The 16,611-nt window shown below is 37.8% G+C and overlaps 1 protein-coding gene and 1 long non-coding RNA gene across 2 annotated transcripts in view; one reads left to right on the top strand and one right to left on the bottom strand.

Moving 5' to 3' along the window:
- The first annotated feature begins 288 nt into the window (after positions 1 to 288).
- The window catches only part of LOC122147711, a 135,229-nt gene continuing 118,906 nt past the window's right edge, over positions 289 to 16,611 (top strand). The window contains exon 1 of the long non-coding RNA XR_006161776.1: positions 289 to 931. This is a non-coding gene — a long non-coding RNA (uncharacterized LOC122147711). The remainder of the gene's footprint in view (positions 932 to 16,611) is intronic.
- Positions 10,980 to 16,611, bottom strand: part of LOC109079596 (reticulon-4 receptor-like 1) — a 142,693-nt gene continuing 137,061 nt past the window's right edge. The window contains exons 2-3 of the mRNA XM_042771239.1: positions 13,031 to 13,482; positions 10,980 to 12,919 (exon numbers count right to left, since the gene is read on the bottom strand). Of these exons, the coding sequence (XP_042627173.1) occupies positions 11,948 to 12,919; positions 13,031 to 13,482 (1,424 nt within the window). The 3' untranslated portion in view covers positions 10,980 to 11,947. The remainder of the gene's footprint in view (positions 12,920 to 13,030; positions 13,483 to 16,611) is intronic.

Raw genomic sequence — 16,611 nt, 5'->3', positions numbered from 1 at the left:
TCCATGCTGCTGACCCTGTTCTCCATGTCTCGTGAACCGGGGAGAAACGTGTCTGTGGACACATCTATTGACTTTCACTAAGAGCTTTTGATGGTTCATATGCACTTAGCTGGTATTATTGCATATTGGTATTGATAGCAATGTTTATGGTTCTCGGTTTATGGTGAGAAGAAGGTCAAGTGCATATAGGAACACAAATACCGCTGCTAGTCAATGTGTCTAAGAACAATTTGGAACATGCATGCAACATTTTAAAGTAATCATATCATACAGCATTTTCCCCATCGATTAGATTAGCATGCTTATTGGATAGAGTAGTTTAGCATGCTAATTGTCACCTCGCTATATTATCTTATCATGCTAATTGGTTAAATATAAAGTATGTTATTGTAGCATGCTACTGATTAGCTTGCTTACCACAAGATTTTTTTTTTCTGGATAATTTGCAGCTTTGGTTATATAATGTGGCATGCGATGTGTGATTTAAGAGACAGGACTTTAGGATTTTTAATCAGGCACTGAACAGGATACCTAAAAAAGTTGTTAGTCTTAAAGCCACCATTAAGAGAGAAGCCATTACCTGAACTACCTCAGTGATATTTAGAAAGCCTCAGTTATTAGAACATTTATATCTAGCAGTTTATCAACAAAAAGTCCAAAAAAGTGAGATTGGCCAAAGAAATACACAAGGGAGGAAAGAAAGCTGCATGATCGATGAACATTGATGGGATTGGTGAAATGTTTTAAAGGCAGGGTTTAGCAAAAGGGCCAATTGATTGTTTCTCCACTGGGAATATAAAAACAACAACAACAACAACAACAAAAACAATGGCCGACCTCATCCAAAAATGGGATATTTTTACTGCAACAGCCACAAGGGAGATTGAAATAATTTCCAGACCAACGCACACTACCTGGAAGGACGGAAATGGTAACTGCATTTTATTGATCTTGTTTGTCAAATTCTGTTGTTTGTGGTTTTATTTTAAGAGATCTTTTGATTAAGAGCAGTTGTGATATTCTTATTTGTGGTCACAGTAATAATTGCTTGACAGATGAATATGCGGCCCCTTGCCGTTGTCCGGTACTCATTGGGATAGTTTAGTATTAACATTATAAATGAGATGTAAATGTCACTGTTGTCGTTTGTTACTCATTACCTCAGAATGTGGTTGGAGTAATATGATACAAGTGCATTTTGGGTACATTTACACCTGGCATTTAATGTGATCAATTGCTAGCTGATTGTGATCTGATGTGAAAATGTGTGTTTGAATGTGTGAAATGAATAATGAAGAAAAAATCTTTCAAACTTGTATTACATTTCCTTCCACAAAAGGAGATGTAAGGTAGAATGCCAGGTGTAAAAGGGATTGACTGCAGCTATTTGGTCACTGTCATGTACATACAAAATGAGAGGATTTAAACCTCAAATATCATTAGCTTGCATCAATATGAGACAGTTATGCAGTATAGAGTTGTCAGATATCACATCCCTTCCCACCAGGAGATTTTACACAGCGTTTCCCGCCTGCAGCATCTCTCAGTATAGGCTCACATTCACAAAGTGGAACAAAATGGTCCAAATGACACGTTCAGTCATGGGTTTCATGGCTGTTTTAGAAGTAGATCTGAATTCTGTTCAATCACAGATAAACAATTGAAGAGAAAGGTGCATTCCCGCAGTGTGAAAATGGGCCTGTCTCTCTTTTGTATTATTCTGCTTGTCTCTTGACATGTTGTAATTTTGTGTGTATTGAGGACATTTCTTTTGTGTGAGTGGCTGGTGTTCTGCAGGAAATAAGGACTCACAAGTCCAATATAAATCATAATGAGCTGCCTTTTTCACTCTTCCAGAATGAATTCTGCTATCAAGGCTGATTTTTTCAGCACCTGGTTTAAAGACTATAATTTTACTGACTGATATAAGCACACTAGTGCAAAACTGTCAGACTGTTTGAGAGCTTGAGAATGAGTAGAGGCTAAGCAGAAAATATTTTTCTTAATTAGTGTTTTTCAATAAAACAGGATATATACCCCCCTGCCATATATATTGCCATAGCAATATTTTTTTTTCAGCTAATACTTTGGTGTGCTGATTTATCTTTGCATGTGTTTGGCATCTTGCTTATACATTTGGTGCCTGTTCAAATATGCAAAATAAAGATTATTAATAATAACCATTACAAATTAATATTCAAATTAATATTCCATTGACAATGTCATGATTTCAGTAGCGGTCATTATTAGTGTTTATTAAAAATGTATGTTCATACAAATCATACAGATAATTATTGAAAACTTATTCTTGCTTCTAAATCAACTTACTGTAATGATGTTTAGATACTTTATATATTAGTTACATTTACTTGCAGTGCAGTTTTGGTTTACTTATCTGTCCTTGAACTTGCTCTTAGTCCATTTATACTTGGCTAGCCAAACTTTTTGTACCTGTCAAACACCGCACTTGTGTTAAGACGTGTATGTGTTGGCATGCGTCACCTCATGCCTTGTGGATAGTATGGGGTCGTGTCTGTCTGAGAGAGATGCACAGTCATTTCTGTCAGTATGAGTTCGGAGAGAGCGTGTTGCTCCTGGCAAGAGAGAGAGAGCGAGAGAAAAGGAGAAACCGAGTAAAATAAAAAGACAGAGAAAAAGTTTGAACTCCGTCTCACAAGCAGCCTAGCCTCCCACGGTGCAAAAGAGCAAAGAGGTGGAGAGAGAGACTCTCCCATCTCTCTTTTGCTTTAAAAGTTGATGTGGCACTGTAGTCGAGGAAGAGCTGCAGGGGGAGAGGCAGAGGCATCTTCGCAGCTGACACTGATCCCCAATGACACAGATGTGAGTGAGAAGGCGAATCAAGAGATGATGTTTTATAGTGCGTTTTGGGGCGAGGAACTGTGTCTAAAGTGTCAGCCTTGATCTTTGCATTGAATCTCAGCGCCTTTGTCATCTGACAAAAAATGCAGTGTTCGTAGCAGTTCTCACCAGCCAGGCAAGATATGTGATGACAGACAAGATGAACGTCCTTATGTTAATCAGCCTCATGTTAATCTTAAACCATTTAATTAGAGGCCAAGCTGCACTGGCACGTGTCTCATAATTTTTTTTTCTTCTGGCTGGAAGTCTATGGAAGCAAATGCACTGAAAAAAAAAAAAAAAAAAAAAAAAAAAAAACCTTTGTAGAAACAATTTTCACTCAGAAACTGCTTGTAAATTTCACAGACAGCACACTAGTGTGTGTGTGTGTGTGTGTATGTGTGATTTTTTTTTTCTAGCATGTACTGATCTTATTCTTCTGTTATGGCCCATATTAAACTTCTGTCATAAAATTGCACTATTAGTGTTAAAGTTTAACTTTAAGTGGGCATTTGATGATGCCAATTTTAATCTAAATATAAAAACAGTGGAAATATTTAATAATTAAATATCTTATATCGACCATTTCCAATAATTTAAAAATATCGAATATTACCAATAACAGATATGGTACCATATATGCAATAATCATGTCCAGTTATGACTTTTTATTTTATTTAATTTTATATTATAATTTATTTTATTTACTTATTTTGCTGTCCTTTGGTGTGCTGATTTACCTTTGCATGTCTTCTTTGGCAACTTCTTGTCCTTTTCCACTTTGCTTTGCTTTTTTCACTTATTTAGTACATTTAAGATAGTATTTTCAAAGTAATATATAAACACTAATTGGTTTATTATTTCTATATAGTTTGAATTTGTGACCTCACACTTTAAGCAAGAAATATTTCTCTGATACACACATCGTTTTTGTTAAATTTCTAGAAGAAGAAAAAAATGCTGTGAATAAGACTAAAGGGGAGGCATTGACACTCAGATTACTATAAAGCTATAAAATCATTATGGATGACATAGATAATTGGTCTTGATGAATTGAATAAGAAATTTGAGTTCATAGCAGTGATATTATCAAAGCATACTTTTATATGTTGGCAAATGGCACAGTTTGTCAGATTGTTGAGATCTCTGCTGAAACTCTTGAGTAGACAATATCAGAATCAGAAAAACAGAAGCAGGAACATTCATCTCCATTTGCTCTCCTTTTAATCCCATTTCTGTGTAGGAGCAATAATGCCACAATCTCATGTGTGATTCTCTTTTCTACCATTCTGTTTCTCATACCAGGCCTCTGGACTGCAGTGAGCAAGAGAAACACTTGTTAACGAGAGCTTCTGTCTATCACAGATTCTTCAAAACTCATTAGCCTAAGAGTCCTCAATTCAGTGCACATATGCGTCGCCCTCAGTGTGAACCTGCTTTTGTGTGGGATGTCCTCCAGCCTGTGATTAATTGGCGGTTCATTATTGAGAATGTTTATTTGGTCCTGGGGACACGAGGGACTGAGGATTCAGTGACTCGGTACGGTTGCAACAAGGTGATTAAGCAGATGTTATTGGAGGATTATGATGTTCTCCAGTGTCATTTCTGTATAACAATAGTCAATGCAAATTGAAACAGATTATGAGCTAATATAACTATATAAATGTCCTGAGGAAAATGTGGACCTGATGAGACATAATGTGGTAATTTACACTGAAAGATAAAAGCCACAATTTTTTGCATCTTTTTTGTTGTTCCATGTGCTATTTATTTATTATTCCTGTGAAAACAGAAAATTAATACTTTTTTGCATCTACACTACCGTTCCAAATGTTCTGGATCAGTAATGTTTAAAAAAATGACACTGGGGTAAGTAATGACAAGGTATTCCAAAAATCCCTTTTTAGATTCAAGACACTTCAGAAAATTGCAAAAATAGAAGAAATAAAAACTAAAGGAAAAACTGCACATTGGCTACAAGTTCTCCACAGAGGAAAATAAAACCTTGGGAAGTGGATGGTTTTGTGTTTGGGAGTGTACCATGTGTCAGGCCGGTGTGTGTGTGTGTGTGTGTGTGTGTGATTAATTGAAAGGCAGAAAGTGCTGTGTATGTCATTAGTCTCGCTGCTCAGGGCCTCGTCTCAGCCTGGATTTTTTTTCAGGACTGATGGGGCTACAGGCCATGCAGTTTGAGCCCAACTTTTATTGGGTTGCCCCAGCTGAAATTGATCCAGCCTTTTAATTACAGCCATTGATCAGCCGTTAGCTTGACAGAGACGGTTTCAGCACGCCGCTGCTCTGTGAGTGAGTACAGTTGTCTTTTACCAAACGGTAATAAACAGCTACAGTAAATCACGGTAAACCCTGTGGATACACCAGACTGCACTTGACCACGGGCGGCACTTGCTTAAGCGGAGGACTTTGTAGCCATAACTCTGTCGTGACGGGTTAAAACCAAACTGGTAAAAAAAACTACATCAAGCAAAATCATCAAGGACTTGAAGAAGTCTCTTTTTATGCATGCTGTATTTTATTCTTAACTTTTGGCAGGTAAAGTTTGACTTCCAGAGTTCCAAGTAGCGTCATATTAGCTATAAAGCGCCTGCTGTTTTATATGCAGCTGAGATGAGTGAGGTTCAGCAGGGCCTTATGGGACTTTCAGGCTAAATAAATAAACAGTGGAGTGGAGAGAGGAAGGGCTTACATAGAGGAAGATGATATTAGGTTTGTGATTGATTGGGGAAAGAGGGACTTGCATGGGGAGGGAGGGGAGGTTGTGAGAGGCAGGTGCTATGACGTTTGTGTCATTTCGTTTATTCTGTTAATTATCATGTCTCCCTCTCTCTGCATTTCCTGCTGCTCTTCCTCACTCACTCTTCCTCTCTCTCTCTTACTCTTTTACTTTTTAATTTTCTAAAGGCTTGCTTTTAATTAAACTCATGCTGCAGTGAAAGGAAGTCAATTAAACCTGTGCATCTTACTTGCATACTTGATTCCTCACCACAGTCTTTCACCCCTTTTGGTTTCATGTACAGCCTCGCAGTGGCATATTAACTCACAAATCTATGTATATATGGCACATTTAAAGGGTTAGTTCACCCCAAAATGAAAATTATGTCATTAATGACTCACCCTCATGTCGTTCTAAACCCGTAAGACCGTTCATCTTTGGAACACAAATTAAGATATTTTTGATGAAATCGGAGAGCTATCTAACCCTCCACAGACAGCAACGCAACTGAAATGTTCCCAGGTCCAGAAACGTAGTAAATACATTGGTCAACCGGTCCATGTGACATCAGTGACTCAACTTCTGTTAAGCGATGCTATGAGAATACTTTTTTTGCACAAAGAAAACAAAAATAACATAATTTACTCAAACATTCTTCTCCCCCGAGTTACATGTTCTGGCATAAGTTGTAAATATGTAAAAACACATTTTAGGTGCTGTCAATATTTCCATATTGCATGTTTCCAAGTACATCCAAACATACAAAAAAGTGTCTAAATGTTGTGAACACCTATGAATTCTAATGAAATCAGGTTGCCATACCTGAAGAGTTGTTGTTAAAACAGTGCTAAGGTTAACCATTTATCTATTCCTCTATGCAACCTAAGTTATTTGTTTCATACTGTATGATCATTGTTTACATTTTTCTTTTTTGAAATAAAGTTAACAAAAAACCATTCACAGTAAGAATGACAATATCCATAATAGATTTTAAAAGGGTCAGTTTTGATTTAGTTTTACTTTCAAATGTGGTTTAAGTGTCCAAATACTACTTAGGGCTGCTGTTGAGAGCCATACTGTGTTCAATACTGTAGTATCATCCACCCCTTCTTTCACTCCCTCATTATCTCTCTCCCTCAGCTCCGGTGGTCCTCATCAGCTCTCATTTCCCTTGACTGCTGTAGTTCTCGTACTCCGGTTCTGTCAGTGGCCCAGTGAGCCTCTTCCACTCTTCCCCCGCCCCACCATCTGTTCTGCATCTGTCTCTTTTATCGCCTCTTTTCCCATTGGGTCCTTCCTCACCTTGTTCCCTGGCCCGCTGCTCTCCTATTTCCCTTTAACCCCGTTCCCCTCTCTGCCCTTGCTCCCTCTCACATCCTCTCTTCCTTCATGCTGGCATTTTTTTTTGAAGTTGTGAGAGGACTCAGGCTATTTTAGCAGCTTTGAAGCAGCTCCTCCCTTGCAAATAAATGCCAATAAAACTGAGAGCTGGGAATAGAAATACCGCAGGTTTTTTTTGTGTCTGGCTCTGACCCTCACGACTGCAGTAGCACAATCACAGTTTCTAGCTCCCAGGGTTTTGCTGAATCACTAATGTGCAGCTTTTATTCCTTTAGCAAGTGCTTAAAATATGAAATGTTGTGAATTCAAGCAGGGATTATCATCAAGGCAAAATGGCATCTGCATCACATACTTTTAAAACAGTCATATTATGTATAACTACTTTTAATGTTAATGTTTTTTTTTTGTGTCAAAACAAAACATTTTCATAATACATTATTTGCTGCTTTGGCTTTAAGAAGCACCTTCTTCTCATGTGAAATTGTGGGTTTGCAGTGTCTTTACCATCTGTCAATAACAACCTTGTTGCAAAACCTGCATTACAGTATCTATGTTTACATGCATCCTAATAATCCATTAGTAATTAGATTCTAACAGATAGCTCAATTTAAACTCAGTAGGACTAAAAATGAACAGACTGAGCTTTATCTGCATTTAATTTCTTTCTGACTGAAAGTGATTGTAGGCTACATGTAGTAATTGGCATGTAATTGATATTTTATTGCACATATTTGTGTCACAGCAGTAAACTTGTGATACACATACAAATGGATATTTTCACTGGAGTGCAGCTCTCAGAATACTAAACACTGTAGCTGGACTGATGAGAATCTGTGCATGTAACCATAGCTACTGTGATCACAAAACATCTGCACTCTAATGCATCGATAAGATCAAACTGGAATTATCAGGGTCTTATTAAAAATATACTTCATCAGCTTGTTGCTAACATTGAGATATGATATGCAGAGCAGAAAGTGTCATGCACATGCAACTAGGAATAGCACAATGTTTGAAAAATTTTGCCTTATTTTACTTTTATAACATAGTTTTTGGTATTTAGGAATAATATTACCTATCTGACTTTCTCTTTACTACCTGACCATAACAATTCATAGTTTTCACGTCAGTCCTTATAGGAAAGCACAAAACAAAGCTTCCTCTGTTGCCCACCAGTTATTTTTCCAGTTTTCTACTGAGTAATGTGCTAAGACTGTGATATTAAACATCACAAATTATTGATAAAGCATACTATATACAGGCAAGCAGCTGTGCCCAGAATATAAACACAATGCTGTAAATTGTATGTTAAGCACTTTACCGTTAGAAATAAAATGCTTAACATGCAATAGCAGATTGTTTTCATATGGCCTCATCTGCTTGCCTGTGTATATTATGCTTTTTTTTTTTTTTAATATCTCTGTCTTAGTACATTAAGCCATTTGCGGCAGGTGCAGTAAATGGATCGCAAGTGCCAAGAACTTAAAGTTTGTTCACATATCTTTGTTTTTCTTCATTTGAGAGGCAGTCTAAATATTTATGTCTTAAAAAAGACAGAAAATTGCTATGAAAAGGTGATATCGATGTGCGAATGGTCATGTATTGTTGCAATCATCTGTGTGACAAAGTTGCAGAAATTCAGAATGAGTAGTCTGTCTTTGCAACTTATTTTCGAATCAGTGCATTTCGCAATGTGTGTTTTTTTTATTTATTTATTTATTTTTTTATTTTTTTCTGGGAGGAAGTTTTGAGTTATAGTAGCTATATTTTCATCAAGTTGTGTATTTCATAGGCAATACACTAAGCAATCAAACTATCCTTGAGCTTATTTAAATATTGTGTTTTCTTCCTGTAGTGCCAGTTTTTGATATGACTAAGGTTCCCGTGAAATCCTACTTTATCCACTGGATGTTGTAAATCTACAGGATGGAGGTGAGAATGGGGAATAGAGCGAGAGAGAGGGAGATGGAGAGGTGAAGCGAGCTTTTGCACGTCAGAGAGAATGAGCCGAGACCCACCATGTTATCACTTTAGAGATGCTCATCAATTCAAATGTATTTCTGCTTCCGTCCTCTGCCATGCAGAAAACTAACTTTTCCCCTCTTTTCATTGATCAGAATTAAAAAAAAAAAAAGTAATTTACACTCTAACGCGGGAATCGATTTCCATCACAGTGGGTGGATAGGATAGACGGAGAGGAAATGGGATTTATGCTGAGAAGTCCGATTAAAAATCATAATGATAACCTTGAATATCTCCAGATTTGCAGTGACATTCATAAATACGCAATGCTTCAGAGATGATTTAGAGGGTTAGTTTTATGAGTTTTTGCATGTTTCACTGATTGAATAGGCTTCTTCACACATGCACATACAGTGAGCCTGTGCAGCACTTGTAAAGTGAAATTGCTTTAATCGGTTAAATTAATAGTGTTTATGGGTGGTGATGTTCCTGAGCTCTCCATGTAATCAAGCACATATTTTAGTGTATGATGACTCATGATAGATCCTGTTTGTGTGTGTGTCTGCAAATATACACATGGATATATACAGTAGAGGTAAATTCAGTTCAGATCCAGAGGAGCTGTGGTGTGTAGTCGAGTGGGATCCAGAGAGACAGATTAAAAAGGTATAGAGCAAACATGGATGTGTGGGACAAAGCTTGCTGATGTGGTTGAATTGCACTGCAAAAAGTTAACTTAATCAGTATTCTTGTCCTAAAAACAAGATAATTTTAATTCAAATTTTAAAATATTTTTTTTTAAATTCAATTCATATTGAAATTTAGTATGGTATAGTAGTAACAGTAGTTGTTAATTAAGAGTTAAAAAAAAATGAAAATGTCTTAAGTTAAATCTATGTTTTTAAGGTAATTAAATGTTTTTAGGTATTTAAACAAAGAACAAGTTTGTATCAAAGAACCAAATTTTAAATGAATAATTAAATCAAGGAGAGGTGGAAATATATAAAAAAGCATCTTCTGTCAGGCCTCATCGACATATATAAACACACAAGCAAAGTAAATGCAAACAAACACATTTAACATAAGAACATATAGATTTTAATATCTTTATAAACGTTTTTTTTTTTTTCATTTTTTTTTTTTTTGAGAACAACTCATTAATCTATCAAAGCACTTGGATGGAGAGACACAGAAGAGAGAGGGAGGGATGAGGGGAGACCGGATTATGCAGTTTAGTCAGAAAATTGTGCCCTATGGACATACCAAACAAATGTGTAAACAAAAAAATCACAAAAACAAAACAAACAAAACAAACAAAAAAAAACGAATCATAATAATAAAAATAATAATTGCATTCTGAAGATACAGTAGGCTCTTCAGAGATTCAGGAACCCTGTTGTGATCAGAAATGTCATAATGATATCAGTGTCAGTACTGATTAATATATCCATTGCAGATTGTGATGATACAGTTCTCCTTTATTTTTATTTTTTATTTTTTTACAAAGTGTGTCTTAGAACAGGAGCAGACTGTCTGTCATCCATAGTGTCCCGAGTGTTCATGTGAATGTCCCTCTCCTGGACTCCTATTTGCATTTACAGCAGACACTGTAGAGGCAATCAATCAGGCCTATGACTCCAAAAGGTCTTATTTGTTCTTTTTTTTATTTGAAATGTGTTTTTTTTGTCATCAAGTCTCTTAAAGATACATTTAGTTTTTGTGTGTATTTTTTTAAATAGTTGTTTTCTTTTCTTCTTTTCTGTCTTGTTAAAACAGTTGATTTCACACCGCTCTAAGAAAGAGAGGTGTCTATGTTTTCAATGGCGGGCTTAAGCTGAAGGCGCTTTTCAAAATAGAGTTCACTTCAATTAGACCTGTGTCCCCTCCAGAGTCGGCCCCCCATCAGCAGTCCATTTCTAAGTCCTCTGAGTCACAGCCAAACAAAACTAACAACACAGAGGACAAGAAACAAACACAACTCTAATTTTTTCACAGCTTTTTTTATACTGAACACACACACACACACACGCGCACACACACACACACAAACAGTGTTTTTTAAAAGCAGATGAGGTAAAATGAGTCTCATTTGCTTCTATTAACAATATAGCAGCTAGTATAACCATTGGCTTTTATGTGCTGTTATAAAAAATACAATCCAAAATAAGAATGATTCACCTGAAGTCACTTTTTAGAGCAAAAGCAAAGAAAATATGAAAAATAAAGTAAGTTATTGAAGGGGAAAAAAGTAAAAATAAGTCATAAAAAAAGTGAAAATGTATTTAGGCTTTTCTGAGGTAAGGAGAATGTATGTGCTCATGTACTGGCTATTCAGTTTAGGAGGAATTTTAATAACACTTTTTCATTTCCTACAACACTTTTTGATTCACATCATTCTGTAAAGTTAGATAATAACCCCACAGTGAAGAAAGCAAGTCCTACCAATGGTTGAAACTCCTGAACATAGGAGAACATACACTGATATTTTTGTGCATCTATTTGGCAATAATGTGATATATTTAACACCGGGCGATGTACTACAATTAGGAGCATCTATATGTTTGTTTTGTTATAAGAAATGTTGAAGAAAAATAAAGCAGTAGGACATGCTTTCTATACACAATCTCCATTTATGTTGCTAACTTGTGCCTCCTATTACGCATTCTTTCTACACCTTTATTTGGTCATCTCTGTACTTTCTTTCATTTAAATTGTTTTCCATTTAGAAATTGTAATTGTTCTTATTTAAAAAAAAAAAGAACAATTATAAATATATATAAAAAAAGAAACAACAACAGTGGCAGTGCAAGCATGTTCAGTTTGCTTCACTATTCTTCTTAATCCCCAACCCAAATTGGAATTTATATCATCCGGTGTTCAGTTTTCATCCATTTCAGTCTAAATGGCAAAGCTCCTTATACAATGTAATACACATTATCACTCACACATACACACACAAACATACACACATTAGTAGGCCAGGTAATGCTGGAGCAAGAGCTGATCTGAGGACTGTGACGTATCCATGATGCCATGATGGTCCAGCATCAGAGTTCAGCGCAGAATGAGCACAAGCAGTCCCAGAATACTAGAGAGAAAGAAATGTGTATGATGAGAGTGTCCCCAGTTGGTGGCTTGCTGGACCCCACTAGGGGGACGCACAGAGGTCCGGGGGGTACATTTGTGCTTTCTGCGGGTGTTTGAACCATCAGAAGATGTTTCATCATATTTCCCAGTGAAATCGGGAGAAGAGTACTCCTTATCCGCCATCTCCTTTAAGATGTGGACATCATTAGGTCCTTTTCCCTTGCTGCCCCTGACACGTTGGCGTGTGCAGTTCCGAGAGCGGCTGGGCCTCTGAGCATGGACTATATCCGGAGACCCTCCTGGTCCTGCCTGTACACCATTTATTGCAGGGGGTGGCTGGGGCAGGGGAGAAGGAGGGGAAGGGTATTGTTCATTCAGTTGGGGGTGGTGTGGGTGTGTTTGTGGAGGCTGGGCAGGATGGGGCTCCTGCTTCAGTGAGACCTTTTCTGTTCCTGCCCAAGTCTTGGTCTTACTCTGGTGCAGGGACTCAGATCCGGAACAATTCGGGAAGTCCCCGTTCTTCAGTTGCTTCAGATCTTTGCCTGCCAGTTCTGCCGGAGCCACGCAACCCACTGACGATGTGGACCCCCGAAACTTTTTGAGCCAGTCCCAGAGTGATAAAGCCTTACAGTCACACTCCCAAGGGTTGTCATTGAGGCGAAGGTACTCCAGTGCAGGCAGCTGGGTAAGACACTCTCCAGCTAGCTCCGTCAAGGAGTTGTTGAACAAATAGAGGGTAGTGAGCCGCTGCAGGTCATGGAATGCCAGGCGGTCCACCCACTGAAGTTGGTTGTGGTGCAGTAGCAGCCGGTCCAATGCCCCCAGTCCTCTAAATGTATTTTGGTGCAGGCTCCACAGACGGTTCCCATGAAGAAACAGGTGGCTCAAGTTGTGTAAGTCCACAAAAAGATCATCCTGCAGATACTCCAAATGGTTGTCCTTTAGACACAGATACAAAATATTGGTTATATTTTTCTACTAATACAATATTACAAGATGCAACCAGTGCCATTTTATTTTATTACGCAAGCAGTTATGTGAGTGTCTCACCTGCAAGTACAGATATTGGAGGTTGCGGAGACCCTGGAAGATGTTATTCGGCAGTGCACTGAGGCCACAGCGGTATAGATGGAGGGCATGGAGCCGGCCCAGCCCATGAAAGGTTTCTGCAGACAGTGAACGTAGGTGGCGATTGTCTCCCAGGTCCAATTCCTCCAGCAAGGTGAACCCTTGGAAAGTAGTTGGTTCGATATATGTGATATTGTTGGAGTAAATCCACAGAGTTACAGTGGTAGGGCTAAAGTGGCCCCGCAGTAGTCGATGGATCTTGTTGTTTTGGAGGAAGATGCGCTCACTGTGTGGAGGAATGCCTTCCGGGACGGACAGGAAGTTGTGGGCTTGGCAGCTGACGGTGCTGGGGGCCGTGTAGCAAATGCAGTGACGTGGGCAGGACCAGGAGAGCTCCAGCCCACAGAGTACCAGCAGGAACTCCAGGCCACAGCCTGGAAAGATATGGAGAGAGGTAGAGACAGACTTAGTTTTTGCTATATTAAAACTAAATTTGTTTCCAAGTCATAAATTCAGTATTGTAAAAAAAAATGCTGTTTGTTATTCAAGAAAGTTTCTCCATAATTGCCCCCAGAACTGTTAAAACCTGTGAAAGACAAATAAGTTCAAGTTCAGATGTCTTATTAAATGTATACTCTATACTTTGAGACTTTTTCATTCAAAGTTTTTTTTTTTTTTGTAAAAAATGGCCACTTAAAATTAATGATAATGCTGATGTAGTGTGAATTATATACATTTTCATAGTTGTACCAAGCTGTTGATTGCTATTCAGTGGATACTGTCTTCACATAAAGATCATCATGTTGACACAAGCTCAGTGTCAGTAGTATCTGCAAGCTGTTGCATCAATCAGTGATGATGTGCATGCCTCAAGGTAAACAATGTCATATATACAAATTATGCAGTAAACATAATATGCAGTATATATAAAGGACAGACATGTAAAATGATCATAACACACTATTTCACTGATGTGTCCTCTCACGTCTGGCACATCAAATTGTTTTCTATAGATGTCATGGTCATGGTGGTAATCAAGACAAGGTTTGTTTTGTTCATCTCCCTCAGGCTCTTTTAAAGAAATAGTACAGCCAAAAATGAAAGTTTTCATGATTTACTCATCCTCATGTTGTTCCAAACCTGTATAATCTGTACCATTTTTTCTCATTGAATGTGGAACATAAAATAAGATATTTTGAAGAATGTTGGCGTCCAAATAAAAATGGGCCATACTGAGTTTCATTGTATGAAAAAAAAAAAAAATAGACATAATTAAGAATATTGTCTTTTGTTTTCCAGGGTTTAAAGGGTTTAAAAGGGCATGAGGTTGACTATATGATAGAATTTTCGTTTTTGGGAAAACTATTTCATTAACTCACTTAACCACCTGGACATCCTTGGTCAATCATCTTCTTCTGAAAGACTATATCAAATTTGGTTGAAGCTCATTTGGTCTAAGATGGTCTTTTCAGCAGCGATAGTTGTAACTTACAATAAAATAAGGTCTGCCCTATGAAACCAATCCCCTTTTGAAAAGGAAATAAACAATGACAAGAAAATAGAATCACTTCTGAGCCCTTCAGGGAAGCAGCAAAATCTGGTATTTTATGAGTATTTATTCTGTCCGTGTGTGCATAAGTCGGGCTCACCCTGCTTCTGCTGAGACTGATCCCAGAGCCTACCAACAACCTCTTGAGTACTTAGTTAAACCTGTGTTAAGCCTCTGAGAGGCATACAATACCCCTGCTGCTTTCTGACATGCTTCCTTGGAGCCATTTTATGTAACTTATCCACCAATTCATCTACACACAGAATGGCAGGGAAGGAGAAATTTTTCCACTATTATAAGAGTTTTAGTATTATAAGAGTCCCAAATGCTCATGAACGGCAGCTTTCCCCCCGCCCTTCTTTTAAAAAAATGCATTATTAAAAGCATCATTCCTGTCATTCACTCAAAATTGATTCTCTCCCGCTGCTTCTTAACATCACCATAATCCTCCAGGTTTCTGCCTTCAAAATACAGAGGCAGGAATTACTCTTTTACATGAGATGAGTGGATATTTTTTGGAATAGCTTTCGACTCCAAATGTTTAAGCTGTGGCATTCAGATGCAGACTCCGCTGACCTTTAGCAATGATTCCCTGGGCGTCTGATGACAGCGCCTGAGCAGCTTGACCCACCTGCATGTGAGCCTCGCGTTCAGAGTGGCCATGTAATCCCATTTGTCATAACGGCATGCCAAAATGAAATATGTCCTCACCAGCAGACCAAATAGGCAACCAGAACCCTTCACAAGCTCCCCGCATAGGCCTTACATGTGAGTGTGGGATTATCATCAAAAAAATTGTTGTTGTTCTTGTAATGTTGGTCAGCTACTGTAAACAGTTACCTGGAGCAGAAATACATATTACTCTACCGTTGCACATATGCTAATCTGTTTTTACCAAAAAACTTGCAGGATATAAGCCTGGATATGGTATAAAACTGTATTTAAGCAAAGATGGCAAACATTTCAAAATATGACACTCTTTACACAAACCGCCCAATGAGGATGGCGATGTTCTGTGGTCTTTTCAGGGTATCGAACATAAGGGATTATAGCGCCCATACACTATCTCCACTCTAAATCAGACAACAAACTGATGATGTCTGGTTCACAAGCCTTAAACAACCTCAGTGCTGTGTGTTCAGATAGACTGCATGTACAGCTTTGGGTCTGAGAATTACCTAGCTGAGATGAACAGCTCAAAAGATAAATCGTAATAAACTCCTCAATGTTTAAAAGATCTAAAATAACGAGATGTGTAGTACTAGTAATCCACTATTACTTAAGTTGTTATCCAATCAGTACTGGATATTTTTTTCATTCTTTCCCCATGTGTTTTGTTAGTGTGATACCTGTCCTTTGAGTGAATAAGCAAGAGTGTGTGTGTGTTGTGTTGCTCATAGAAAGTTAAGTTCTGGGGATTTCAGTCAAATAAATCAGAAAAGACAAGGCAAACAACTCTGCTTTGGTTGGCGAAGCTGCTGAGCCTTTTCCCTTTATTTTTCTTACTCGCTGGCTGTTTACGTCTGTTTGCAAACCCCCTCGCATTAAACTTTGCATATCACATATAATGAAATTCTTCCTCAGCACTTTACATAATAGACTTATTCCTTAGGCGTAGCAATGGCTTTTGTGGAGGCGTATCACCTGATCGCACATACTGTGCTTCCCATTGTTTGTCTCCACTTTTGTCACACTGCAGGTGTAATTATTTTCCTCAAACTCCTGTTTTTGCTTCCATTTTTATATATAAAACTTCAACAGAACTGGGTATCACCTTGTAGATAACAGTACAAGTTGAGATAAGCCTTTTTTTTTTTTATCAACCTTGGATTTTGGATTAAGAGACTGGTTACCCCTTTTTTTAAGAGCCAATTCTGACTACTAACTAGCTGCTTATTTGCATGCAAATTACTAGCATGTTGGCTGTTTATACTTATAAAGGTTATATTACTACTATATTCTGCATGACCATATATCCCTTAATCCACCACATACCTAAACTTAACTACCTTAC

The sequence above is a fragment of the Cyprinus carpio genome, chromosome A15 (assembly GCF_018340385.1).
Source record: "Cyprinus carpio isolate SPL01 chromosome A15, ASM1834038v1, whole genome shotgun sequence".
Taxonomy (NCBI): Eukaryota; Metazoa; Chordata; class Actinopteri; order Cypriniformes; family Cyprinidae; genus Cyprinus; species Cyprinus carpio.
Note: the sequence above shows the minus strand (reverse complement) of the source record. Positions and strands in the feature narration are given on the sequence as shown.